This window comes from Acanthaster planci, linkage group LG03, assembly GCF_054643075.1.
Source record: "Acanthaster planci isolate LZ-2023a linkage group LG03, COTS_SCS, whole genome shotgun sequence".
Lineage (NCBI taxonomy): Eukaryota > Metazoa > Echinodermata > Asteroidea > Valvatida > Acanthasteridae > Acanthaster > Acanthaster planci.
In genome coordinates, this window is record NC_141779.1 from 5,874,002 (window position 1) to 5,901,846 (window position 27,845).

Here is a 27,845-nt window from a genome sequence, read left to right on the forward strand (position 1 = left end):
AAGTTTTGGGGGGAAAATGAAGGCATTCAAAGTTAGACAAGACTTTGTACAAATTGCCTTTACGGTTCTCCTTATTTTTAGAAAATGTGTTTTCCCCCCTTTTGGATGGGGGGTGAGACTATGTCTCCAAAATAAATTAGCTTTCTTTAGAAACTTTGGCTCCTCACTTTTACCTAGAAAATGACTTTTTTTGTAATGTACTGTTACACATCCCTTGTAGCCGATGAGTAATAAAGTGATAAAAAGGCCATATTGGCATATTCCAAAATGACACAAAAATTGAAGAGGAAAATGGTGCAGAATACTTGCAGTCCAATGTAGAACAACATACAATTGGTCCATATTTACCCACAATTAATTAACTAGTGTGGGAGCATGTTTTATACAATAATGGTTCCTGTTACGCTTGAAATTGCTGCTAAACTAAATCCCAAAGTTTAGACAAACTGCAGAACCAAACCAGGGTGTTACTCCATCTTTAGGATATTTGTACCTATGACTAATTCATGACCCTTCAAGGACCACATTATGAAAAATCCACGACCTAGCTCAACTGTAAAGTTTGTGTAAAAAGTCAACATTTGTTGCATTTTGTCAAACACAAAAATTAGCTTCCCATTGAACGTACACGTATACCATGTTTTAAATTCAAAATGATTTGGTCCTCACAAAATTCTGTGACTGTTCCATAGCATCTGTTGTTTTTTTTTAGTACGTTTCCACGACTTTTCCAGGCCTGGAAACAGAAAATAAAATTCCACGTCCTTTCCATTTTGTCCAAGCCATGGGACCCTTGTAAATTTGATTCCAATCTTCAAGTCGACCAGCGACAGCAGCAAGTTCATACTTCAGCTGAAATGTGTTAAGCAAAGCATTTCTGCAAGGCGTCACTGCATGTGACTTGGACTCAAGTTGGACTCCAGTTGCTATTTTTGTGTTTCGCTTCTGCAACTATCAGCTTTGACTTGTGACTTGATTTGACTTATATCTATGACTTGTTACCAATGCAAGTTACATATACATGTAGAAGTTACTCAAGCAACCCTGTGGCCTTTACACTTGTGCACTTTTTGTATTTAGTACCATCCAGTAAACAAGGCACCAATTTCGAATGGCTTGTCTAGATACACAGCCCAGTTGCCCTCTCCATAGCAACGGACTGTTCCACTTTCCAGACGGAGAGTCAAGATATCCTCTTTCTTAGCAACTGCTTCCAGCTCCTTCAGGATGATCATATTCAGGTCTGAGCCCGTCTGCTGTGCTTCGATGTCCTTCCCCGTCCCTAGAGTTAGATGAGCCCGACTCCCCCGCCCACATGTTGGCGAGAATTTTGTCGGGTGCCAATCCTTGGGACATGGAACCTCATTGTCTATTATGAGGTCAAACGTTAATTTCTCTTGGCTAAGCCTCTGGAGTTGTTTTTGTTGCATGATTTTGTCGGCATTGCTAGCTGCTCCAACTGCCGCCAAATTCCCTGAGGTACTGTTGCTCTCCCAGAGGCACAATTCCTCACTGCTGAGTCGAATGCGGGCCCCGAAGGTTCGGGGTGTAATCAAGAACCCGATGACCAACAGATTGTAGACATCTCCTGTCCCTTGTCTGACAGCCGGGGAGGTCGCGTATTGCTGGGAACCAGCTCTCTCACTGTAGTTACTAAAGAATGATGTGCAGTGGAGCAGCGTAGTACCAGTGATGAAACCATCCAATGAAAAGTAACGATCAAAGTCCAGGCCACCTGTAGAGGTTATTCACAAAAGAGACATTTTAAATTAACACCCAACTCAAAGCTGTCCTTACTATTTTTCCTTTTCAACATGAAGGAATTTGGCTATGCTTTCATCAATGCATATTAACTGAAGCCCCCTGAAAAAGAAGCTGGACACTTGGAAGATGTAAGGCAATTCTTAGAAATGACACTTAAAAGCTCTCAAAGTTGTGAAGCTGCACAGGTGCATATATTAGTGTTTATAACAAAAATGTTGGTACAGTGTAATAAACCTAATCGATGTACAGGTTTCTTAGATACATGTATGTAATGAAATGATTCAATGGAGAGAATGTGCAACTTGAGACATGATTTGAAAGACATCACATCAAGTTGTGAACTGTCTCCATATGCCTTCATCCTTTCACAAGGTGCAACAAGTGAGTGCGCATGACCGGAGCTCAGTTGGTGCACAGGCTTTTTGGCACTATGAGTTGTATGTACATGAGTGCTGTTCCAGCTGGGTAGGTGATAAGAAGTTGGAATGTGATGTTCAATGGGAAGCCAGTGTACTTGTTGAAGACTGGCCCAATATGTTCCAACTTCGAGAGGAGCTGCAGTGTGATGGATTTTACGCCCCTAAGGAAATTTATTCCTTTGCTCAATATACAAGGCAATTGATAGAGCATCACCTACACTTGTTATGCCTGTCTTGCAAACTGCATTTTCATTGGCCGAGACAGATCACATGACCGGTCAATAAAACAGCATATTAACTTCATCCTTACGCATATCACATTGTGACATCATAGACTAGTCCTTGTCCCAGATTCTAAACCATAATGAAGTGTCTGCTAATGTACCTCAGCTACTTTTGCCTGTACATGTACATAGTTAACTGAAGTGAGAACAGTGATTTTGTCAGAGTAATCCTACATCAAACCCATTTACGTAAAGTTTGTTTCTTCATACAAGTTCCTTTGCACGCAACCTTTCAGGACTAAGATAAGATATTGCTTTTGCGTGTGACCAATGTGACTAAAAGATTGCAGCATTGGACCAAGACATTCTTTGTTACAGCCAAAATCAAGACACTTCAGATAATTGAAGACAGAGCCATAACAAAACAACTACTGTCTGTTGTGATGTGGGACACGATGTTTCTACCGTCTTCACCGATGCATAGCACCACCACGCTTGCCTTCGAGTCCCTCAGTGTTAAAATGTATCCCACAGCACAGCACTTTATCATCAAACATTCAAAACAGTCACTTTAGGACAGCTCATTTAGACTAGACATTTAGCTTGTTTTGAAATCAGTATTTTTCATTCAACCAGTTACAAAAGGACCAAATGAGGTATAAATGCAAAGTTAAACCACCTATCAAGATGGAGCCGTTCTGACTGTACTGAAATTCATAACTCCAAAACCTTCATGTATTTTTCCAATTACCTTTTTCAAACAAATTACATGTAAGATAACAATCAAACTGATACCCCTACCCCTAAAAGATGATCCTGAAAATTGTCTTATGGGTCATTGCATGAGGTTGGGGCTCAATTTGTGACGGTGTCCTTGTTACACGGGTAATTTTACCACCTGTCATGACCTGTAGAGTAGGTCATTTACTCTGTTAGATAACGCAACCCACACAACAATGGACACCGTCCCAAATCGCGCCCCAACCTCATGGAATGACCCTCATACAAAAGTCAAACTGCTCTGCTGGGCTTACCAGTTGAATTGCGAGGTGACCCAGGAAGAGCATATTTCTTGAATATCTCCACAAACTTGGGCTGCTGACGACACTCGTGGAAGATCTTCCTCCCATAATTTTGGGTGTCCACGGAGATGTTAAAGCCGAGAAACCACCCATAGAAAAAAGGGTACAGAATCTTGGGTAGGTCCTGCCCCTTGGAGGCATCTCCGATGGGTTCTGAGGGCGACCTCTGTGCACCAAAGTGATCCAATGTTGCATTGGGTTGCACAACGACAGTAGTATAGTTGTATTGATGCGCTACGGTGAAGTAACCCTGTAACTCTAAGTGTTCCCTGTCTGTGCCATTTACAACGATGACCTGCAGGCCCTTCTTACAACTGTCCTCTATCTGTTGCATCCAAAGCAAACAGATAAAAACTTCAGTAAATCAATGAATAGTTGAAATAAGAAATAAAAACAAGGTGGGCTCTGTAAGATCTTGGCTTTCCTATGAAACATAGCATGTTTGTAAAGATTTTCATTATGAATGCATCTGTGAAGTTTCAATCCTATCAAACACGGGAAAGAGCTTCACGTTATTTTATAGTTCACATTTTTGAGAAAACATAAATCTTTTGCCAACCTGTCACCGGGAAAATTGGCATTTCCCGAGAATGGTGTGTCTAATTTTCATTAAATTGATGTCAGAATGACACTTCAATTGAAACATTCCTGAATGCTTGATACGGTAAGAAAATGCACTGTAACCAAATCAGAGGAAATGTACAGGATTACCCCCCTTCCTGGTTCTTTTAGGGTTAACTTTTGGCATTTAATGGAAGTGTCTTTTCAGTGAAACTCAAACTGCATCAGACAGAATCATTTACAAGTATTTTGTACATGTGCCAGTCTTATGCATTCCTTCATGTAAAACTTTTCTAGAAATTAAGTCTGGTTTTGGACACATGCCAACAATCATATTGGCCTTTAAATTGTGTTGTATAATCACTTTTAAAATAATTTTGGGGGATACTTCTATGATTACCTGGTTTTGACATGTCTGATAAACATTTCCCAAAGCAGGGCTGTCATTAGAACCCCTGGAATTATAAAAACAGCAAGTGGCCGAGTTCTTGTAGGTGTTGGTGATGTCTTTGGCTAATGCTGATGTCTCCTTGCCTGATGTCATATGTAGAAAAAACATCACCTGAAAAAAAAAATGCACGATCAAGACACCAATGTTAACCCAACCTCTCTGTGCACTGTTGCTTGGAGTTGGAACCTTCCCCAAACCTTCTAAATAAACCTGATATGTACAGTAATCATACTGAGTCTTCCAACATTGATCTTTATGCAGGAGCCCAATGATACATTTTGGTACTGTAAGCTCACTGCGTACCTTGCCAATCTGACCAGTTCACTACCCTACTCGATCATTCTAAGCACTGAAGTTGAGAAATGCAAGCAAAAAATTTGACTGATCACTGTACATACATGTACAACAGCCAACCAGATGAAAACGAACTTCTTTGATTTCCTTTTTAGGCCAATGTCTAGGCAACACTCCAATTCCACTGGATGTGAAATTCATGTTAACCAATCAGATTCACAAGGGAAAGTCACATGATTAAAAATGGAAGCCCTCATAGACACAGATGGCCATCATGTGACTGTTTAGCATGTAACTAATGATCAAGTGGTTGATTTGAAAACTAAACTGGGCATGTGAGTCACTGTGGTTAAAGTAGTAATATACCCTGATGGTGACAAAAACTGTACCAGTAATGTGATGGTCCCATGAAAAGGTCAAATTGGCAAGGTGTGTGCCAAACCTAACATACTGGGGATTCACAATGGTTGGGAACTAAATTTTACTCAATCCTGCAACATCTTCCAAAGCCGCTAGGTCGATTTTGCAGAATCTTAGGATGATGACTGGGCATGGCTGTTTGATAGGATGGTGCAATGTACTTTATGCAGTCAATTTCATTAGACCTTACACAACTGAGCAATGTTTCAATACATTAAATATTTTGGATGAGAAGAGATTGCAGCTTTTATAATGGCTATTCCTTACCAATGTTATATCAGTCACCAAACTGGTATTAAATTAGCTCTGTTTGCCATTATGAAGATTGGAGTTCTCTCACAGACAAACAAGTTGCCATTATTTCAACAACAAAAAGTGCATTTCTCACAGAAACCTTGTTAAGTTGAGCAATAGTGTGCATTAAATCTTGCAAAATCCTCCAGGTGGTTTTGAAGGATTATAGAGGATTAAGGCTGAATGGTGTTCGAGTATTACTCATGAATTTGGAGGATTGCTTAGTGGTGTGATTTATGCAGTGCAAGAAATTGAAGGATTTGTGTGGCATGGTTTATGTTAGGTGTATTCAACCTGTAACAAGATCATAGTTACATACATGTATGTACTTCACAGAGGAAATTGTCCCTGCATTAGCATACTACATACATTGTTCATTCCAACATTTCACAATGTGCATGCATAGTTTCAACACACACACAGTAGTCTTCCATCTTTTATTGCTGGTCATAACTAGGCGCTTTGTTGAGACCTAAGGGTAGATGCACGTATTTTACTTTGCTTCCCATTTTGTACTGAGGTAATACCTTTCTACTGTTCCTCAGCAGCCCTTGTTTGGGTTTGGAAGATTTGAGGTAATGGGTGCCCTTTATTTCGACTCAACTGTAACATTTCGGTGGATTTTGGAGGACTGAGGCTGAATACAATTTCTTGCATGGATAATTGGAGGATTGTGAATGACTGAGGATGGTGCCTACCAAAAAGACCCAGGGGGTTAGGGTTAACCAGCATGAGCTGTTCATTTCAAATTGTTTGGTGCAACTTACTCCATCTAAATAGATGTCATATGATCAAGGTGTTATAATTTGTTGTGCAACTTACGCAATCAAACGCGTTATAAGAGAAGTCACACAACAGCATAAGTAAGTTTGGTTAAATTGGCTACTGATATGGAGCTGGGAATTTAGAAAACAGGGAAATCCAGAAGTCCAAGCCACATGTAACGTTGCATAGTGTTTTTCCAGAAATTTCAAAGGGCATCCATTTGAACTTTCTTGGTTCATCTTTACAAAGTCAAAAGAATATTACCGTATCCTTTCGAAAACTGGTTAAAATTAAAATTACTTTAGCCCAAACCCCCCGAATCCTCCCAAATCCTTTTTCTGCAAAGTGGAAGAATTTGGAGGGTTCAGGGTGTATGGCAAAAGTGCATGGCTGATTTCAAAGGACGCCATATGTGAAGGTCATGGATTAGACCTTATGTGGTTTGTGCTTAGTCAAGCACAATTTCAGCCCAACATTTCTTTTGAATCAGCTGCATAGCTCAAGAGTGCCATTCCCACTGCCTCAACATAATGACAGGAAGTACCAGAGGATTTGAAGGATTTGGGCAGTTAGGCACACCTCCAAATGACATTTTCAAGAAACTTTGGAGGATTTTGGAGGATTTGGGCTGAATGCAATTTGTTGATGTTGATAACCAGAAGATTTCGGAGGATTTAGGATGGTCCCTAGTAAAAAGGCTGAGGGGGTTAGGGTTTGATATTACAAACATTAGGATAAAATTAACATTCAGTGAAAAAACCCAGGGTTTATGGAGCTCATTACATGTATGTACAATACATGCATATATGATAAACTAATTTGTCTCATACATAATGTATAGTTCATGGTGCTGTGTACAAAGTAGTATTTCCTGATCTGTTTCCTGCTTTGTGGGATTAGAAACAGATATATTCATTTCAGAGCTTCACTTCCTTCAGTGCCATTGTCAAATTGCAAATGTATCAAATCATGCAGACTGAACACTAACTAGAACGGCAAAGCTACAATGGCTCGCTGCTTGTTATGAATTTAAATTTCTTTTCTGTAACAACAGGAAAGAGACATCCAAGTTATACAAATACGGTTACTAAATTAAACAAGAAAATACTAACCATCAAAATACAGATGTACAAGATACTTTATCGACCTTAGCGATAAAATTCATTATACTCTAGGAAAAAAAAGTATAGTAAGTGCTGTGTGCAGACTATGTGTTAAAAGGCGCCTGTCATTTAAAAGTAAATCAACAAAGACCACCAACAAGGGAGATACAGGTACAAAGGCTTCACAATTCTTTACAGGAGAGAGGAATGCCTATAGAAAGTGGGTCCAGCTAGTACAGTCAGACTAGACCTGGATGATTCTATAAGCAGTGCATTTGTGAGTTTGATGGATGGTGCATAATGAAAATTCCTTTAATGTACCAGATACATGTACAGCTCTGCACTTTGTATCCAACCCCATCCCCTCTCCTCCTCCCCATCATCCTATCCATCTCCTACTCCGCCCCCTCCCCATCATCCTATCCATCTCCTACTCTTCCTCCTCCCCATCATCCTATCCATCTCCTACTTTTCCTCCTCCACATCATCCTATCCATCTCCTACTCCGCCCCCTCCCCATCATCCTATCCATCTCCTACTCTGTCCCCTCCCCATCATCCTATCCATCTCCTACTCCGCACCCTCCCCATCATCCTATCCATCTCCTACTCTGTCCCCTCCCCATCATCCTATCCATCTCCTACTCCGTCCCCTCCCCATCATCCTATCCATCTCCTACTCTTCCCCCTCCCCATCATCCTATCCATCTCTTACTCTGGACCCCTCCCCATCATCCTATCCATCTCCTACTCTTCCTCCTCCCCATCATCCTATCCATCTCCTACTCTACCCCCTCCCCATCATCCTATCCATCTCCTACTCTGCCCCCTCCCCATCATCCTATCCATCTCCTACTCTGCCCCCTCCCCATCATCCTATCCATCTCCTACTCTGCCCCCTCCCCATCATCCTATCCATCTCCTACTCTTCCTCCTCCCCATCATCCTATCCATCTCCTACTCTACCCCCTCCCCATCATCCTATCCATCTCCTACTCTGCCCCCTCCCCATCATCCTATCCATCTCCTACTCTTCCTCCTCCCCATCATCCTATCCATCTCCTACTCTACCCCCTCCCCATCATCCTATCCATCTCCTACTCAGCCTCCTCCCCATCATCCTATCCATCTCCTACTCAGCCTCCTCCCCATCATCCTATCCATCTCCTACTCTGGACCCTCCCCATCATCCTATCCATCCCCTACTCTGGCCCCTCCCCATCATCCTATCCATCTCCTACTCTGGACCCTCCCCATCATCCTATCCATCTCCTACTCTGGCCCCTCTCCATCATCCTATCCATGTCCTACTCTGGACCCCTCCCCATCATCCTATCCATCTTCTACTCTGACCCCTCCCCATCATCCTATCCATCTCCTACTCTGCCCCCTCCCCATCATCCTATCCATCTCCTACTCTGCCTCTCCCCATCATCCCATTCATCTCTTACTCCATCCCTTTCCCATCATTCCCTTCACTTCTTACTCTGGCTGTCCCATCATCCCACTAATCCAGCCGAACCATTACACCAACCTTATTCAGCATTTCATCCCCTTTCTACATACATGTACCTTGTCCCTTTGATCTTCCTCCTACAGATACCCCTTCCCCCAACAAACATCCTAATCTGTCACTTGGAGTGACAGATTACATTTTTCCCACATACAGTACATGTACATTTGTATGAGTCTAAACAATGTTTATACATACATGCATACATTACAGGAGTGCTCAGTACATATGTACTGAGCGTACGACAGGTTAAGTACAATAGAAAGTAGGTTTGTGGTAGCACCATGGACGTATCTCTTTCGTGAGTATTTGTGGTTCTGAAAAGAACCAGTGGTACTCGACGTTTCAAGCAGTATGCTCTGCTCGTCATCAGGAGAATGCCGGATACTGACTGGGAGTGGAGCTTAAGTAGTCTGGTGGAGGATTCTGGAGATAGGGATTAGTCCGATGATGCGTGAAGGCGGGAAGTCTGGAGAAGGGATTAGGCTGGCTCAGTGATGCGTGGTGGAAACTTGCTCAGGTGTGGCAGTACTGATGTGGGTGTGGATGGGTAAACATGGGAAGATCTGGGGCAGGGTGCCAAGGGTATGACCCATGAGGCGGACTAAGAAGGGTTGAGGATGGGGCGCCAGATGTCACTGATGGTTAAGCCTGTGTCTTGCGGAACTGTTCTGTTCTTGTGAATCTCAATTGCCTCAAGAACACGGCGTGGATGCCATTGCTCTATGTTGGCAATGAGATGGGCTTGTTGCCAGTGGACTTGGTGGTCTTCAGTGATGGGGTGTTTGATGATGGCAGATTTCTCGAGATCCCCCCGTCGTCCGTGGGCTCGGTGTTCATTGAGTCTGGTAGTGAGATCTCTGCCAGTTTCGCCAATGTACACCTTGCCGCACTCGCAGGGGATCCTGTAGACCCCTGGCTTGGTCTTGGGGTCTTGTTTGTCCTTGTGAGACTGGAGAGTTGCTTTGATCTTGTTGGGGGCGGTATGGAAGACTTTGATGCCATGGTGTTGAAGGATGCGCTGGATCCAGTGGGAGGTATATATTGCCTATGTAGGGGAGGGTGACAGAACTAATGTGCCTAATGGGTTGACCTTGGGCATAGGAGACCCGCTGGTCTGGGGGGGTCTAGGGTCTAGGGTCTTGATCTGTCTTGACTTGAACCCGTTCCGCTGTAGTGCTTTGGAGATGTGATGGGGTTCTGATTGTAGGTGGTCTTGGTCGCAGATGTTGTATGCTCGACGTACAAGGGTTCTGTTGACAGAGGCCTTGATGCTGGGGTGGTGGAATGACCGGTTGTTCAGGTAGCGGTCGGTGTGTGTTGGCTTCCTATACACTGTGCGGGATAGGGTGCCGTCTGGTAGTCTTGAAACCTCGACATCCAAGAATGCAATGCGTCCGTCTTAAGGTTAAGTACACAATACAACTCAAAAGGTTAACATTCAACTTGTATAATTTTTTCATCAAATTTGTAAGTTTCTAAGCATTAATGCAATATGAAACTATTTAAATACTGATGGAACTCCAAGAAGCAAACAAGCACTCAATGGCACATTTTAACACCTATGGATCTGCAAGGAAAAACTTTAACATTTGAGGGTAGACGGCCGGCCGCCCCGACAGACGGACGGACGCACAGAAGACGGAAATCGGTATTACATAGGCTCGCACTTGCTTCACAGCTCGCCAAAAATGGCTGCTGAGGAAGTGACTCTGCAACGTTTGAGTCCGGTAAGAAGAGAGTGCTGAGCTTGTGTCAACCTTAACCCCCCCAACAAAAACTAAATAATTTGACAAATTCTACATGCCACAACAGTTTACCATAATGGATTATCGATGTCAAATCTGTAGGTTCAAATGTTCCAGCCACGGTTTTAATGAAAATGTTTAAATTGCAAACAATTTTTAAAAAGGGCCCTGTGTGTACTTAGCTGTCAAGAAATACTGTTTACCAAACTGTTTACATAGCAAAGCATTTGAGACGTCTTACTGTAACATCTCAGGAAATTTTATTCACACATTTCTTAAACGGCCAGGATGTATTACAAACTTATCTTCAAATGGTTTGTCCATAATCAACTGTGAATGCCGTTTCCATTTTATTTTAAAGGGTGGTTCATCAACTTTCCATCTCTGCCTTGTTTGCATAGTTGTACTAGTACATGTAAAAGCATGTACATGTATTCTGTCTTAACTTTTAGTTTGCTGCAATAAAACTGTTAGGCCTAGTTTCTACATCCAGGCAAAGAGATGCAGATGGCATCACTGAACAGACCACGATTATAGCAATGATGTGTAAAGTTTGGAAATGCTTTAGTGTGACTGATGGAAACATGGACGCAGACAGTTGGCAACGTACAATCTTGTTCAACTTTGGCGACTGTCTATGTTGAGTTGCCAGAGTCGGCCCGTACAAGCATGCGCAGTGGCATGATGGGTATCACCAGTTCAGCTTCAAAGAAATGATGTACCACCTGAAGAAGTCATTACAAAAGAAAATGGCTGGATTTTCCATTCATTTTTTTGTCGAATGTCATCACACAAGGTCTCTTCCGTGACTGTCTACACTTTGACATCTTCCATGCTGTTGGCAATGGAAAGTGACCACACGGAAACTAGGATTTGGAAAATATTAAGCATATCAAAACACACAATAAACCTGACTGATACTTTGTGTGAAAATACACACAAACACAAAATTGTAATGTCGTATCCAATATTCACAAAGGCTTTGTGACATCCAGGTATGAATCAGCCTTTACACAACACAGAATTTTCATATGACTGCAGGAGGATTAGAGAAAATCTAATTTTTACAAACAGATAATGTCAGATTCATGTATCTTGCAAATGACGAGCATGCTACCTTTATTTGTGTGGAAATGTATTTGATGGCTTGAGGGTCGTCTAAGAATGGGTACTTAGATAAGCCATGATCTGTTGCTCCAGCACTGGTTGATTTGTGAGAGTTGCTCTGCTGTTTTGTGCTGGACATCATGAGGATGCAGGTCTGCAGGAGGACCATGAGAGAAATGGTAGCAAGTACAATCAGTCTGGATGGGAGAGTTGGCCGCACTGAACTCGGTATCTGTGGGATGAACAAAATGAAGAGAGACTTACAGGACAGAAGGCACAGCTGTAGGGAAAAAGTGTCTTTTCAACTTAATACCTATCAAATTCCCTAATCCCTATCAAATCAAACACTTTCTGGTGTCAATCTCGAGGGTTTGTGTGAAATCTGCTGAGATTGTTTTCACACAACGATGAGAAAACTCCCAAACCCAAATTTTACTGTTTTGGGTCATGCAGCATGTGAGTTACAGGTTGTCTGAACTTTGACCAATTTTTCTCCATAAGTTTAAACTCCTGTATTTTCAGACTAGAATGTCAGACAAAGATGATATTCATCTTAAATTTAAGCTCATAACCAAGAAATCATCCCGTTTGCATATTATGTGATAACAGATCAAAGTTCGACATAAGGTCATACAAAATGGACTTTGATCTTTGGCCCCTCCTGAGCTGCAAAGTTTTACGTTTTTGGGGGGAAATTTTGCTCAAAGAAAGTCCCAATTGTATCCGTGCTTGAAAAATATAACAATGGGATCTCAAGGCATTTGGATGGAAGCAAAGTTTAAAGGAGGGCATTAATGGTCCAAATGCATACAATGGTAAACAGCTGTGCACGTACCTGTACAAAGTACATGTACATGCGATCAGTCCATCAGCATATGATGCGATCAAACTGTGCTATTAATCAATTTAGTATGAAATCTGCGACTTCACTTCCCTTGTTTTAAACCAATCTTCCACAACCACAAATTAGAAAGAAAAGGCAATCAGGTGACAGCAGAATTATTGGTAAATTGTGCAATAATATCAACAGATTATGAAAAGATCAAACCAATATATATGCAAATGTACCTGTACATAGTGGGTGTGATCATTCAACATATGTGCGATCACCTGATCTTAGTCCATGATTTGTGAATAATTCCACCATCAGCCAAGCACCTTTTGTTTGTATTTCATGGTTGTGAAGACTGTTTAAAAAAAAGGGATGTTGGAGACTTTGTGCCTGATCGACCAACTGCACCAGCTGATCATGCCCCAAATACACACGTACATATGCCCAAAATGTCCAACAGACATTAGCAGTTTGGCAATAAATAACCAGTGGTCAGAAATGTGCCTAAAATGTTAGGAATCATTTCCTATTCTTAACTTCCTTTAAAAAAAACCCAACATGTTCAAAGTCATGAATAGCCCCAAAAAGTACATTTCATTGAAAATTTAAAAGGAAACAACATTTTGGCAAAAGGAAAAGAATCACAACCCTATTTGATTCTTGATTTCAGCTTATCCAAATTTTAAGAGACCATGCAAGTACTCAATCACTATTTTTTACTATTATAAATGTTACGCCCTAACTATAGCATAAGTCCCAACTATAGGGACAGTCCCAACTGCAATGCTGCAGTTGGGCTGGCCCAACTATTGTTGACCAATGTCTGTGGGAAATATCTCAACATTATCCAAGTCAATGTGTCTCACAATTGACACAATTCATCTAAAATGTGGCACTTTATCTGTTCATCTAGCCCTATGACCAATGACATTTGTAAACAATATGACTTTGGCACATCCTGGGCACATCATGCACACAGGACCTCTCTGCTGTAGTTGGGCCGGCCCAACTGTAGCACTGTAGTTGGGACGGGCCCCAACTCTAGTTAGGATGGGCCCAACTATAGTTGGGACTGATGCTACAGTTGGGACATAACACAAACATGAGATCTTCCAAACAACTTTAAAGTCCAACACATGCACATTACATGCATTAATGCTGCCAGATGCATGGCACCAAACCAAGAAAGAGTTCCACACATGGACATCACATGGCACCCTGTGCACAAACCCTATGAGACTGGTCTGAAAAACTCAGTATTGTCTAAGTAAACACTTCAATATTTTCCTAGATAAATTTGGCATTTTCTAAGGAAAAGTTGTCACTTTCTGATGGCTGATATGTTACTGCAAGGAAAAATGAGTGATGTCTGTTTACAGAACTAGTCTTAGTCTTACCCCGAACCATCACCATGCTAACTGCAGGGCTGGATTAGTGATATTGCAATAAATTTAATATAAAATCAATGATATACCTACCCCATACAGCTCCATCATATTTTGTGACCAGAAAACTTGGTCAAGTTAGTGTAGGCCTAGGCCTACTAACGTTAGCTGGCCAATACCGTTATGGCAAACACTTTTAAACAGTTGTGAGTGTGTCCATGAATGAACGAAGACACAGGTCCAGCCAGGCGGTTCAATATGTCATAAAAATTAAAAAAGGCCGAGGCCTGGAAGAATTTTTCTCAAACTGTAAACATGTCAAAGGCAAAATGAACACGACTTCTAGAACATATAGCGTTAGAACTTGGCAGCAACCTCCTTAACGTTAGTCGTAGGACTAGACCAGTACTACTGGCAGTAGTAGGTCTACGATGAGTACAGCACATGATTTATGAAAAGTTGACGTGCACTTGCATCCCATGGCTTAAACAATTTAAAGTTTAGCCTTCCAACATGCCAATATCGCCCGGCACGGTATTAACTCTGAATATCGACATCCACACGCAACGCTGGGTCGAGTCGGTGAATTCACCCACAAGGGCACGGTGCGGCAATGGACTTCTATGCAAAGAAAACACACCAATTTCCGTAGCCACCCAATGCAGACTTTCTACCCAGACGTCGTTACGCTTGAATGATTTCAGCCAATCCATGCATGGGCCGTCTCGATGTCCGCAAGCCTTGGCTACGGCTAGAAATTGGCACGTCAATCCATAGGAAATGCACAGAGCCGCTGCCGCTACCTCGAGTAGCAGTGGAATTGCATTAGTCTGGTTCGAGCCTCCTAGCAAAGGCTATGCTGCCTGCTGTAAATCAGGAACCAGTCTCCCAAATACACCGTAAAAGTGCTGTGGTTCAACGAACGTTCAACGTACATGTACATCAGACATGTACATGTTTCACTGACTGGTGACACATGCGATTTGCCAGGGTCTAAACATACTTAAGCCGGGCTCGGACTGTCTTGATATCCAAGTTGTGGTTCTTACATCGACGTGTCCCATGGCAGGGGAAGTGAAATGCCGATAATGCTAAAGAGGAGGAATTCAATTCGTTCATAAATAAGGTTTGTGAACTAGATTCTTTGTGCCATGTGATCTGAACACAGACATGATCATGATGGACCATCGATGAGCATGATGAGGTAGGTAAGTGGACGCCTACCACCAGGTAACATTAGCAGTAGCATTGTTAGTTAAGAGGCTTCAGTGCAGGAAAACATGGGCCGTTTTCCAGTTCTCAACTTCGGCTCCGTCTCAGGCTTCAACTGTTTGTTTACTAGCTGACTTTGAAGCTGTAAGTCATGTAAGTGCAGTCATGGCAGTTACATGTATCGTGGTTAATATCAGTGCCACAGAACATCAAATAAGATGCAAGAATGCCAAAAAATACAGTAATCTAATGTAATTTAAGTGCTTCAGGTCCACAATCGGGGATTGGTTTTGGGAACGAAGCCTGAGACGGAGACAAAGTTGAGTAATGGAAAATGGCCATAGAAAGCAAGATCAAGCGAACTTTTTAAATAGGGCACACCTACTCACTCTTTCGGAAATTTTAGGTGATAAAATTCTCTGAGATTTTCATGAGGCAATGATGCTATTACGCCCTAACTATAGCATCAGTCCCAACTATAGTTGGGCCCGTCCCAACTAGAGTGCTACAGTTGGGCCGGCCCAACTACATGTACAGCAGAGAGGTCCTGTGTGCGTGATGTGCCCAGCATGTGCCAAAGTCATATTGTTTACAAATGTCATGTCATTGGTCATAGGGCTAAGTGCCACATCTTTGATGAATTGTGTCAAGTGTGAGACACATTGACTTGGATAATGTTGAGACATTTCCCACAGACATTGGTCAACAATAGTTGGGCCAGCCCAAATGCAGCACTGCAGTTGGGACTGTCCCAACTATAGTTGGGACTTATGCTGTAGTTAGGGCGTAACAATACCATGCTGTAGGCCTACTTCACATGCTTCACAAGCCTACTTTGACATGTCATGACATGTTAAACTCTGAGTTCTTGGGTCAGTTTTAAAGCTAGGCATGCATATTGCTAGCAAAGTAGTGTAGCCATAACGTGCCTGATGGTATAGTCGCCAGGTCCCTAATTTTGCCACCTATTGTTAAATAAGGGACCTGGTGACTACACGATCACACACATTAGACCCCTACATGTACAACTGTACTTGGGAAGTTCCATATACGGACAACACTAATTTTTCCCTTAAAATGTTAAAGCAGCCGTCAGAAAGTGATAACATGTCCCACATAGTGAAATTTAGCTAGGAAAATTCCGTAGCATTTACTTAGAAAACCCTTGTTTTTGTCATACAAGTGGTGTCCATATGGAACTCTTTCCCCCTTTTTTCTGTAACATTTTTTTCATCTGACATATCTGAGAATGAAACCAAGTAATTTTGTTATGCCATAAGTATTATAAAAGGGTCCCAACCGAAGGCACTTACATGTAAGTTGGGTCAGTCCTATTGCAGTGTGCAGTAGTGTTTGCCATCCTCATTTGTACAATGTACATGTAGGAATGCTGGTCAACTCATGTGCCAACTCGTACACTGATCAAGCCGTATGCCAAATTGTGCAATTATTAGTCAGTGTTGGTATGACAGGTGCAAGTATGTGTGCTGTTATGTTTCTCTTGTCCTCAGCAGTGTGAGGATATGTGCCATGGTGCTGTCCTTGCCCAACGTGGCATATCAATATTTAGCCCTAGTTATGCCACTGCCTGTCCTCTATAATACTAAAATAGGCTAATGAAAGTAGATTTGTGTCTCGTCAGTGCCTGCATGTGATTTGGGCCCGCATCAAAAAATGTCATTATTAAAAAAGAAAAGCAACAGCGCAACTTGACAGAATATCACTGAAGTTTAAATCAGTGCTGAGCACTTATGGTCTCACCGGTACCCTTCAATTTTTGCCCCCAAACTTATAAATATTACAACTTTGTAACAGATTTTTGTTGTACTTCAGATGCCATACAGTTTTTCAGAGAACGGTCACAACAAATATATATTTTTGCTTCAAATGACCTTTGTTTTTGTTTCAATAAGTCAGATGTGATGTAAATCAGTTGTTCTTGTTAGAGAAGCTTTTTACATGATCATAATTGATATATTAGTTCCAGAAGCTAGGGTTTTGTTACTTGGACAGAAAATTTATTTTTTTGAGTTTGTAGCAGTTTGAGAAGGTAAGATCCTAGGGGAAGCTTTTTTTTGCATGAGTTCATGGATTTTTTTGGAGGGGAAGGGAATTCACAAGCGCCACGTACATGTACATGTACCAGTAGGTCAGGACTTGAGAATGCGCCTTTTGCTTTGCAAATTCAACAGATTTCTGAGACCTCATTTTAAGGACTGAGTCGTTTTCTTCACGCTTTTGGGATAGACAGTCGATGTCACCATTGTGTCATGTGACCATAATACGCATATCATTTGTGGTGGTCACATGCAAACTCTTAATTACTGCTTAATGCCACTTCCACCCTACATGTGTGTTTATGTGCATAATTGTTAACTCTGACTTAACCAGCGAATCAAATGAGAATCGATTCTCATGCTGATAATTGGTTTAATGCCTCTTACACCTGTCATCGTGTGTACGTATGTTTAACTGTGTGCAGATTTATACAAAACTTCGGGAGTTTTTCTTCAAATCCTGTGCTGACATCACACAACAGATACAGTGTGAGCTATTGACCAGTGAAGAGGCTACTTCAAAGACTTCAATGGGGAACTGCTTGGACTGTAAGTCCCACGAGGGGGCAGAGAAGAAGACGAGGGGGGCAAACAATGTCCAGCGGTCCCAGCAGCACAATGACACCAGCTACAAGGCCATCAGCAAGAAAGACAGCCTCAAACTTGAGGTGAACGAATCATTCCCAAACCTACAGCATATAAGTGACAGGGAGCAGTTTGTTGAAGGTGAGACAGTGTTGTAGGCCCTACTGTCTTCTTTTCGGCACATGGTAAAATATCAATAATTTGTGTTGTTCACCAATATATAATATTACAGAATTGTTGTACAGGTGGTGGCCTGTTACTGTTATTTGACCTGTGCGCGTTTGGTACTTTCTCATGGACAGCCTACCGTACATGAACATATTCCATTTTAAAGTGCATCAAGCTTGCTTGAGGATAAATTTGTTATCCAGCAAAATGGAAAAATATGGTGTCTGTGTTCCACCTAATACTTGACCTTCGACCTCGTGGTATGTGGAACACAGACGCACAACGTGATTTCGTGTTCCACTCACACTTGTAATATAACTTACGCCATTTACATGTATTCCACCAAATAGGACCAGCTGTCCACAAAGTTGTAGGAGTTTATTGGGCAATCTTTGCACAATGGTGTGACCATGTTGCAGGATTTCTTCCTGTATCTTCTGTCCCTGAATAGATGAGATGTCACTGCGACGTTTTATTTTGGAATGTTGACTTGGCATTCTGTTTGTTGAAATTTTATGAAAGATGTTTGTAGATACATGTGCATGTATAACCGCTTGAATCAAAGCATTGTCAAGAAATGAGGTATTTGATTTAATGCCAATTTCAAAACTTTCAAGATGTATTTTTGCGTTGGGAAGATGTTAATTATATATAACGGTTTGCCCGTACCCAACGTATATTAATAAGCACTGTATGCTCAGTGCTTGTCCGAGAACTTGCGAAAAAACATCACAAGCTTACTCGGGTGGGACTCGAACCCACGACCTCCTGCTTACTAGTGCAGATGTCTTAACCACTCGACCACCGAGCTTGCTGGGGTCGGCTGGTCGGTCCGAGTCAAATGAAGCAGCGGGTACCGCGAACTATTTTCAAGATGTTATATATAAATTTCAAAACTGTTCTGTATACATGTACATCATTAAGCTTGATACGACAAAGCCAAGTGATTATCAAGATGTATTTTTGTATGTATTAAAGCCAAGTGACACATTGAGTGAGATGTCCTACAAGTTATCGTAGTTCATTACTTACTTTTTAAAGTTGACATACAGCAGAGACCTGTGTAAATCGATGAGACTTGAAAAAGTCCAGGAGAAATGGGCTCTTACGTAGTTCGTCTTGCAGTTTTGTTAACACCGTTCACATTGTGTAACAGTTTGCTTAATAATGTACCCTTTGTCATGTTGACAAATACTTTCCAAGTGGGTTGTGGTGCTGATGATGCAGGTACAGTGACGATTTTGAGGAAAGTAAAATCTGGCAAGACAGACATGTATTTATCAACTTATATGTACCCTAAGAAACGAAACCAAGAATCTTTCTCCTTCAGCTACATGTAATAGTTTGTAGCAAGCCACTGTTTTCCAAGCCGTATTGACTGTGCATGTTGCGAAGGTTTTATCATGCAAAGTATTATGTATAGTATGCAGTGATATCATCATAGTATCAGCGATTCAGCGGTAAATACTCGGAAAAAATCAACTGCAAAAAAAATTTGCATCACCTGCTGCACTAATTTGTTAGGATGAATAATAGATATTGTGTGATCAACATTTTGCCAATAAGAGGATTTGAATTAGTTACATGTGGTTGTATTAAATGTCAAATGTTCATTGTTACCGGTACATGTATACATGTACACGTATATGCACATATGTACTTGCACCTGTATATTTGTACAGGAGTAATTCTAGAAATTAGGGGTCCATTTTTTTTCGTGTCCCTGTCACATCTGACATATGATTTTGTAAGTTGAGAACACACTTTCCAGTATCCAAGAGTGATGAATTAATGCAAATTACTTGCCAAACAAATACATGTAGTAATAGTTTGAAATCAATTTCGGCGATATTTCCATGTCAAATAACAAAGGCCAGATGTAAAGACACAAAAATGCCACACTTTTGGACCCCTCATTTCTGGAGTTACCCACATGTAGATCATGAGATGATTAACTGTTTGTCATTGGATATTTCAGTTACACCAACATACATGTACATGTACAGGTTTGGAAGTTTCTTGCATACCTTGCAAATTATCAGTACATGTATGATTCTAGACATTACATGGGAACTTATAAACTACATGTACAGGAAGTGGAAGGAAAACATTGTATAAATTTCATTGACATTAATGTGGGTCATGTACTTACATGTATTTCATTATTCACTAGCAGGAGCCACTTAACCAATATGCTCATGTACAGTCATTTGCTAAAGTTTCAGACCACCTGGAATTTTATTGCCATTTCTGTCACTGGGCCTGCATTACATTGTCTCATTGACTGATTACTTAACATGATTTTACAGTGGTGCATAACATCAGTGTAGTGCTGTATGCCCATTCGAATGAAATCGTTTTTTTTGCAAAGGCAGGTCTTGTACTTGTATGACATTTTGTCTGTAAGGCAGCTTGGGAAAAAAGCCAGTCTAAGTAATTAGAAATAAAGGAGGGAAGACTGAATATTAGACTGTTAACATGTCAAATCATGGAAATGTAGTCAAAATGTTCAACCAAGGTTACACATTGAAAACAAACATAAGTTGCCATGATTGATTGGTTTAAGTTTGGTTTTCCTTCAGGTTAATGCATTTCATATGGGTGGTATCTTAAACTTATGGCTGTACATGTACAGTACCTATGCTGGCATAGCGTACTGTACACCTACACAGTACATGTACATTGTACAGTATACAGCATACAAGTACAGAGCAAATGTGCAGCCATGCACATACATGTATGTACACATACACCTAAATGTTTTGTGTGTTTATAAATGTAGTGATATTTGCGGTTCCAAGATCTGCCATGTACAGTACATGTATTATATCCCTCTTAGCTAACTGCGCAAGGGCAGGAATTTTTGAGGATGTTTGACGACCCTGACCTGTTTTATTAATGTCCTGTTGTGACTTGAAATCAAATTACACTGGGAAACAAATGGACTTGAAAGCATTTCATAGCTGACGGTCAGATTAAATTAGCATTTGTTATGTCTCATTGCCCGCATTGCTGCTTTCTACTGTGTTTGTCTTTCTTGGCAGATGCATGTAATTTGTACTCTGTAACCTAAACACAGAATGTTTGGGGATGAAATGGGCCCCCTTTGCCGAAAACTGTGCTGAGCAAATTAATCAAATAAGTTTGGCATTGACATGTGGCATTTACAGGTATGTCTCCTTCTGAGAGCCTCATTAGTGTTAATCACTAAGAAATTATATCAGTATCAGTAAGGAAACCCAAGCACTAGCTGGGTCATTATTGGCATTGGACAACCTGCCCCCTTCATTTAGACCTAATAGGAGTGTTTCGTCTAACAACCCAGGAATCAACTTTACACGTCAACATCTTGCATACATCATGTCATCCTGTAGTGTATCACTCAGTCTTCAATGTTTGTGTGTACTATCACTCGTGCATTGGGACGGCTCGTTACATGCACATTCATAATTATTTACGTACAAAAAATTACCAATATACATGTAATTAGATACATCCTCCCTTGGTGGTTCTTGATAGTGTGAATTTGTCTAAGTATTGGTCGTCAAGTGAAAAATGTTAATGGGTCTTTACACGTCACATCATGATGTTTTGACATCAGAGTAACCGGTACATGTACATGTACAATATAAAACTAAAAGCCACCAAAAAGAAAGAGAGAAATCAAACATAAATGTCCTTTGATGTGGATCTGAGTGAATTTGCATGTACAAAGTAAACCTGTAATGATTCCATCTTTGCTATGTTGCTTTTATCTTCAAAAGGATGTTAATGGATGGTAGGTGAGGTTCGTTAGCAGCAGTAGCTAACAAGGTTATTGACAACTGGATGGGGTTAATGCATGAATGAGATTAGTCCATCTGAGGATTTTTTTTCTTTCATTTACATTACATTCAATGGTGTAGTACATGGATGCACATATCTGCATGCAGCATTGATTCATACAATGTACATGTACACGTACATGTACATGTACATGGATGCATGCACATTCATCCCTGTGTTATATTTTACATGTACACGTACATGTATCTACATGTATGTACATGTACACGTACATGTATCTACATGTATGTACATGTACATGTACATGTATCTACATGTATGTACATGTACATGTACATTGTTCCGGTACTGATACATGTGCATGTGCATACGTGTACATATTCTTTGTGTGTCTGCTTTGTGGCTAAATGCTCATCATGTTTTAAAAAGTCTTGGTCCTGGATCATGCATGTACCAGTATCTCTCAATGTCCAAGACAATTTTCTTGACACAGTCAGTTTTCAATTTCAGTAATGTTTAGAGCTTGCATACACGTACATTGCATGAGAAATCCTCCACAATTTCCAGGGATAGAATTCCAATTCTGCCCGTCCAACCATTGTTCATTCTTAATTCTGATGTCTCTTGTAAACATATGCGATTGCCAGTTTATTTTCTATTGAGGCACAATGTATAGAGAAACCTGAATTGTACTTATGTATCAAAGTTGCACAAATAAACACTGTCAGCCTCTCTACCCTATCAATCTGTATTAAATGTACCTCACTAGCAAGACTGTGTGTCCCATTGGGCTAACAGTCCTCTATGAGTCAATTCAATTTCTTGTGACTTTTCCCGGACATTTTCCCATTTTCCCCACGTAACCAGGTAAAGTTGATTTTTTTTCCCCTGAGTGCTTACAAGGTCTTCATCCAAAGACCCGACATTAAAGTAAATATACACTTCAAGGTGGTTACGAGACTAGTGATGAAAAATCAGCATTTCCTTAAGATCAGGTTGTGGCGTGAGTCTGATATTCAGAGTCTTCATTGCAAGATGAATCATCTTTGTCCTCGAGTATACGGTACATGTATTTGCCAGAAAGATAATTTCTCCTTAATAAGTGAACCTGGCAGATTTATGGATTCAAATGGTTGATCTAGGGCAACAATCAGCACAAAGCGGGGATAAGCGTGTGCGTCTGTGGCCGCATTATTAAACCAATATCTGCAAATTCATTCTTCAGCCATCAAAGAGGAATATGAAATTTGGTTGAAAGCTTGGCATTTAATCAATTTTTTAAAAATTGCTTTCAATCTTTAATACATTTTGGAACTTTTTTAATCTGTTTCCATTGGTACCCCTTATACAAGCACTCTTTGCATGGATTGTTTGTCCAAATTGTGAAATTACCCAAAATATGAATAAAAATAATGGAACGATTGATTGTACTGTACCACATTTTGTAGTCGGTGGCTACAGTAGAAACACACTGTACTTCACGTACATACATGTACATGTACATATTCGTAAGGGAAAAAATACATTCATATTGCTTGACTGGCCTTAAACATTCATTTAAGACTGGCTCACGAGAATAAAAGGTGATTATGCCTGAGGCGAAGGCGAGGGACATGATTGTTATCTAGACAATAAACATTTAAATGTCTTTATTCCTTTTCATAAATGTCACAAAGCCACAAGAAGTTTGAAAAATTAAAAATTTCGAGTGCTTTTGTTCAACAAATTTACTCTTTTTTAACATCCCTCTAGCCATGTTATGGTGCAGTCCTCTTGAGAGAGGTTGTAAACAGTCTCCCCATTTGTTTTCTTCAAAATGGCAGCTTGCCAGAGACATTAATTTCACATGGAGTTATGTCCTATAACTATTTTTAACCCAAGTACCAGAGTATGTTACTATGTTTTAGTAGCAGTAATTTAGTCAGTTTCTTTTTGGACACCTGCAAATTGATGGATTGTACCTTTGAGATGTACATGTATGAATGACCTGTGTGCATGTACACTTTATCTGCTCCGAAAGGAAATAAAGAGGGCATTTTTTTTTTTGGTACTTACTGCATAGGTGCGCGTTTATAATGGAGATCAATGGCATGTTTGACACAGAGCACGATGAGTACGCATAACAAATTTATTCTTTAATGTGTGGTCTTTGCCTACGCGCAGAATGTGTGCAAGAATCTGCTTAGAAAACCTACCACCACCTGTCTTTCTGTTGCTGCTTGGGGGGTGCACTTCAACTCAGGGCGGATTGATTGCTGCTGTATGTGTTCATGGGTAGAGGGTTATGTCAATCTGTTAAATATACTGTCATGAAGATAATTCTTTGAATGATAGACAAGATGTATCTCATGTTGATTTTTGGTCTTTTTTGTTTGGGTCATTCTTGCAGAAGACACCGAGGATCCTTCCCTCCATCCCAAAACGAGCACGTTATTTATGACCAAGTCGCAAACACTTGGTGAGTTTTTAGCCAGACAACTTTAATTTTTAAATCGCAGAATACATGTAAAAGGCAAGTTTGTTCAAAGGCTAGTCTTGGACAAGCCCTTTTATGTCACATTCTGTGAACGTGTTTTTGTTGACCTTAAATTCACAGATTTTCATGACTGTTGGTTTGCTTGGAGTTAGCTAACTATTTATGGGTCATTTTCTGAGTCATTACTTCCCTTTTCTCTAAATGATCAGTACACTGGTACATGTAATTGGCCCAACATACTCATTGAGTTAGAGACATGTTCTAGTTTAACAGAACTAGAGTAATATGTTTTGAGTGCTTCCTTGTGAAAACTGCTTGAAATCTTATTGTTTGGCAGATCGTTTGAAATTTGAGTGTGAACTTAATGTATAGCCATGGAGATACATTTACATGGGTGGAACTTTAGAGTAAACTAATTAACATAGCAGAGAAGACGTCACTGTTTACCAAAAGAAATGTTCAGGTTTGGCTGTACTGACATCTTTAGAACCTTTTGATCCAAAAACATGTTCAGCAAAGTTTCATCAAAAAATGTCAGTAACGATTTTCAATTTCATTCAGCTTTTGAACACAAATTGTCAATAAACATGCAAAACTTTTAAGATTGAATGGAATTTCAGTAAAAGTAATTAGTTGAAATCTTTTGTGAAGTCAGTGTAAACGAGTTTATTTCATTTCCTTTTTCTTGCCAATCCATGTGATATCAGAAGTGGTTCGTGAGAGACGGAAACAGAACCAACTACAGTGTCTGAATGAGCAGGCTGCCCATCACAGGCGGAGCAGGTTACTGACTAAGTCCAGCTCTTGCTCGACGATATATATCGATGATAGCACTGTCACTCAGCCCAACCTCAAGGCCACCATCAAATGGTGAGTGGTGTATGGGATTTGACCTTGAGCAAGTTAAGCTCTGTGAGGATCACTCATAAAAGTGAAATGGACCATTTTGGCTAATTAAGACATTCTTAATTGAAAAGCCAATTGCTCATTATCCCTATCCTTCCTCAATCTCCCAAAATCCTCCAGACTGATTTGTTTATTTGTTTGGTTTTGAGAATTTTGGAAGAATTGAGCTGATTGTGTAGCCGATTGTGAAGCGTGCATTATCTCAAGGTCTTACGTGAGACCTTGTGTTGTGTGTACACCGCCATACACAAATTCAAGCCAACTTTAGAATAGGATACCTCTGCCTCCTCATAAAGTGATGAATTGCTGGAGAATTTTGAAGGATTTAGGCACTGGGCACTCGTTCAGGGAACCTATTTAAGAAATATCGGATAATTTTTGGGAACTGAGGCTGTATCCAATTTTTCCATAGAGGGTGTAGGAGGAATGTGAACGATTGAAAGTGCCCCCTAGCCAAAAGGACCTGGGCATTAGGGTTAATAAAATGAAAACCTTGTTAATGGGCAAACTGCCAAGAACTGGAACAACAAAAAACGTTGCAGCACAGAAGACACAAGGTGCCCTTTGAAATGGCAAAACAAAAGGTTAAATGTGACTGGGAAATGCATTTTCAAGGACTTTGTTTTTGCCCTTTAAAATGTAGCACCGGTTTTTCTGTTCATTGTACATTTAGCATGTGCATACAGTATGTACAATGTACACGTACATGTACATTGATTGTGCATCTATGCACTGTACTGTAGTATACAAATTTATGGACTTGTGCATGTATGACTGTGTATAGTACATCAAACTGAAATGATAAGAATTAAAATAATCACAACACCTAAGGGGAGTCAAGTTTGCACAGGGGTTTCTTTCCCTACCTTCTCCCTTTGCAGCCCGGGTTCGAATCCCACCTACTGTACAGGTCAGCAGGTGGATTGGGTTGTCAGTTCCTACCTGATTCGGTTGGTTTCCCTGAAATGTTGTCCAGGGTTGTCCTTCCATTTGTAAATTACTTGTAAACATTTCTTCATTATCTTCTTTATTGTCGTTCCTTTTCATCCTGTAAATTGGTTCTGAAAGCGCTGTTGGATGAACAGAAATAAATAAATCCTCAAAATCATGATAGTCGAAACCCAGAGAAGTTGGCACAGTAATGAAACTTTTGGAATCAGCATACTTCATTTAACTTAACAAATACTCCCTCGCATGAGTATTGATATGTATATAGACTTTATTGACAGATACAGAAGATCTGATTCAAATGAGCCAAGTTTATAAACAATGACATGTACATGTACGGTACGTATACATGTACCGTACATGTACCATAAGTCTAATATGTTCGTGTATTTTATGTACATGTATGTGTACTTTCTCCATAATATTTTGGATACCGGTATGTCACTCAATGGGTCTTTATACATGTATGCTCACTGTGCATGTGTTTATGTACATATACCCACATGTATGTGTATTTGTGTTTGCACCGTATTTAATTAATTAAGGGAATTTTTTTAGCTAGTTCAATATTTCAAAAGTGGTTTTATGCACAAAATGAAGTACAACAATGCACAATTTGAAAAGAGGGTCATTTGAAAACATCAGTACGAGTGAGTGAGGTTGTTTCTTATCAACGCTGCCATATGCCAACTCAAAACACACTGAACATGTTTAAGCTGGCATGACGCACTACGTGGAAGGTGCTTTGTTCTCAAATGACCTTGCCTTGAAGTAATGTGCACTGCCAAATTGGCTTATTGTACTATGACTGGCATTATTATGGCCAGATTTTTAGATATTGTGTGCCTGTGAGCAGATGCTGGAAAAGTATGCGTAACAGGAAATCAGTATGTTTTTACAAACCCATCTTTGAAGTGCATCCTGAAATGGGACATTTGGCCAAGGACAGTGACTAATGGATCTTCCTTGGAAACCCCCATGTGGTAATGGAAATCTCTCAATAATGCCATGCTTAGCCAATCTTATGGTATCATTGTTACAGTATGTACGGTAGATTATACATGTACATGAGCGTGCATATATATGCACTTGTACTTTTTAATATACATTGTACATGTAACAGGAAGTTGGTATGCTTTGTGTTTGGAAAGAAGAATTTCTAAAAGTGTATCCTGAAATGATGGGTTTCTTGGCCTCCCGAGGGGCATTGCACATGCACATTGCACTGTACATACTATGTACATGTAGATGTACTGACGCATGGAAGACAAGTTTGGGCGTGAATTATGGTTTGATATTGCTTTATTAACAATGCACACACACAGTACAGTCGTACTTAAACTACATGCACTAAGATCTCGTCACATACTGCCATTGGCTGTACACTGTGGCGTTCATGGTCTGTGACATCCCGTACAGTTATTTTCAAGTGAATGGTTCCCTCCATACTGTTAAATGTAATTGGCAACATTGACAACCAGCAGTATGGCAATGGCCCAAGGCCCTGGTTCCAAATCGTTGCCGAACCCTCTTTTGTTCAGGCGACATTGGTCCAGCTATGGCTAACTGTGGTTGTCGCTCAAACTTACCCCGTAAATTTTTGAAAAGGTTCTTGAATTCCATCCACAAGTATGCCTGCAGTGTTGACAAAAGGAGAGGCTTGGCAGACATTAGAGCACTGGTCTGTTAAGAGCTCAGTACCTGTGGGTTAAAGGTTTGTGAATATTCAGATAAAAATAACATGTG

At 40.5% G+C, this 27,845-nt stretch overlaps 2 protein-coding genes across 9 annotated transcripts in view; one reads left to right on the top strand and one right to left on the bottom strand.

The window, feature by feature from the left end:
- Positions 1 to 55: 55 nt before the first annotated feature.
- Positions 56 to 27,818, bottom strand: LOC110985385 (2',3'-cyclic-nucleotide 3'-phosphodiesterase-like). Of its 3 annotated transcripts, XM_022246371.2 has the most exons (6): positions 27,689 to 27,818; positions 26,094 to 26,221; positions 11,755 to 11,976; positions 4,451 to 4,612; positions 3,442 to 3,814; positions 56 to 1,735 (listed from the first exon to the last, which is right to left on the bottom strand). In XM_022246371.2, exons 1-6 carry the CDS (start codon positions 27,768 to 27,770, stop codon positions 1,077 to 1,079), a joined length of 1,626 nt encoding a protein of 541 aa, XP_022102063.2. In that variant the 5' UTR covers positions 27,771 to 27,818; the 3' UTR covers positions 56 to 1,076. The 3 variants fall into 3 exon arrangements, with proteins under 3 accessions (XP_022102063.2, XP_022102073.2, XP_086991286.1); XM_022246381.2 differs by lacking the exons at positions 26,094 to 26,221; positions 27,689 to 27,818 and adding an exon at positions 14,055 to 14,668; XM_087135160.1 differs by lacking the exons at positions 26,094 to 26,221; positions 27,689 to 27,818 and adding an exon at positions 11,248 to 11,362 and having other exon boundaries at positions 11,755 to 11,866.
- Positions 14,767 to 27,845, top strand: part of LOC110985404 (cyclin-Y-like protein 1) — a 29,054-nt gene continuing 15,975 nt past the window's right edge. The window contains exons 1-4 of one of the 6 annotated variants that reach the window (XM_022246431.2): positions 14,767 to 15,169; positions 17,713 to 17,956; positions 24,159 to 24,227; positions 24,953 to 25,115. In XM_022246431.2, coding sequence (XP_022102123.2) covers positions 17,761 to 17,956; positions 24,159 to 24,227; positions 24,953 to 25,115 — 428 coding nt within the window. In that variant the 5' untranslated portion in view covers positions 14,767 to 15,169; positions 17,713 to 17,760. Of the gene's footprint in view, positions 15,170 to 17,655; positions 17,957 to 24,158; positions 24,228 to 24,952; positions 25,116 to 27,845 lie in introns of all 6 variants that reach the window. The other 5 variants (XM_022246439.2, XM_022246447.2, XM_022246407.2 and 2 more) reach the window with 5 other exon arrangements.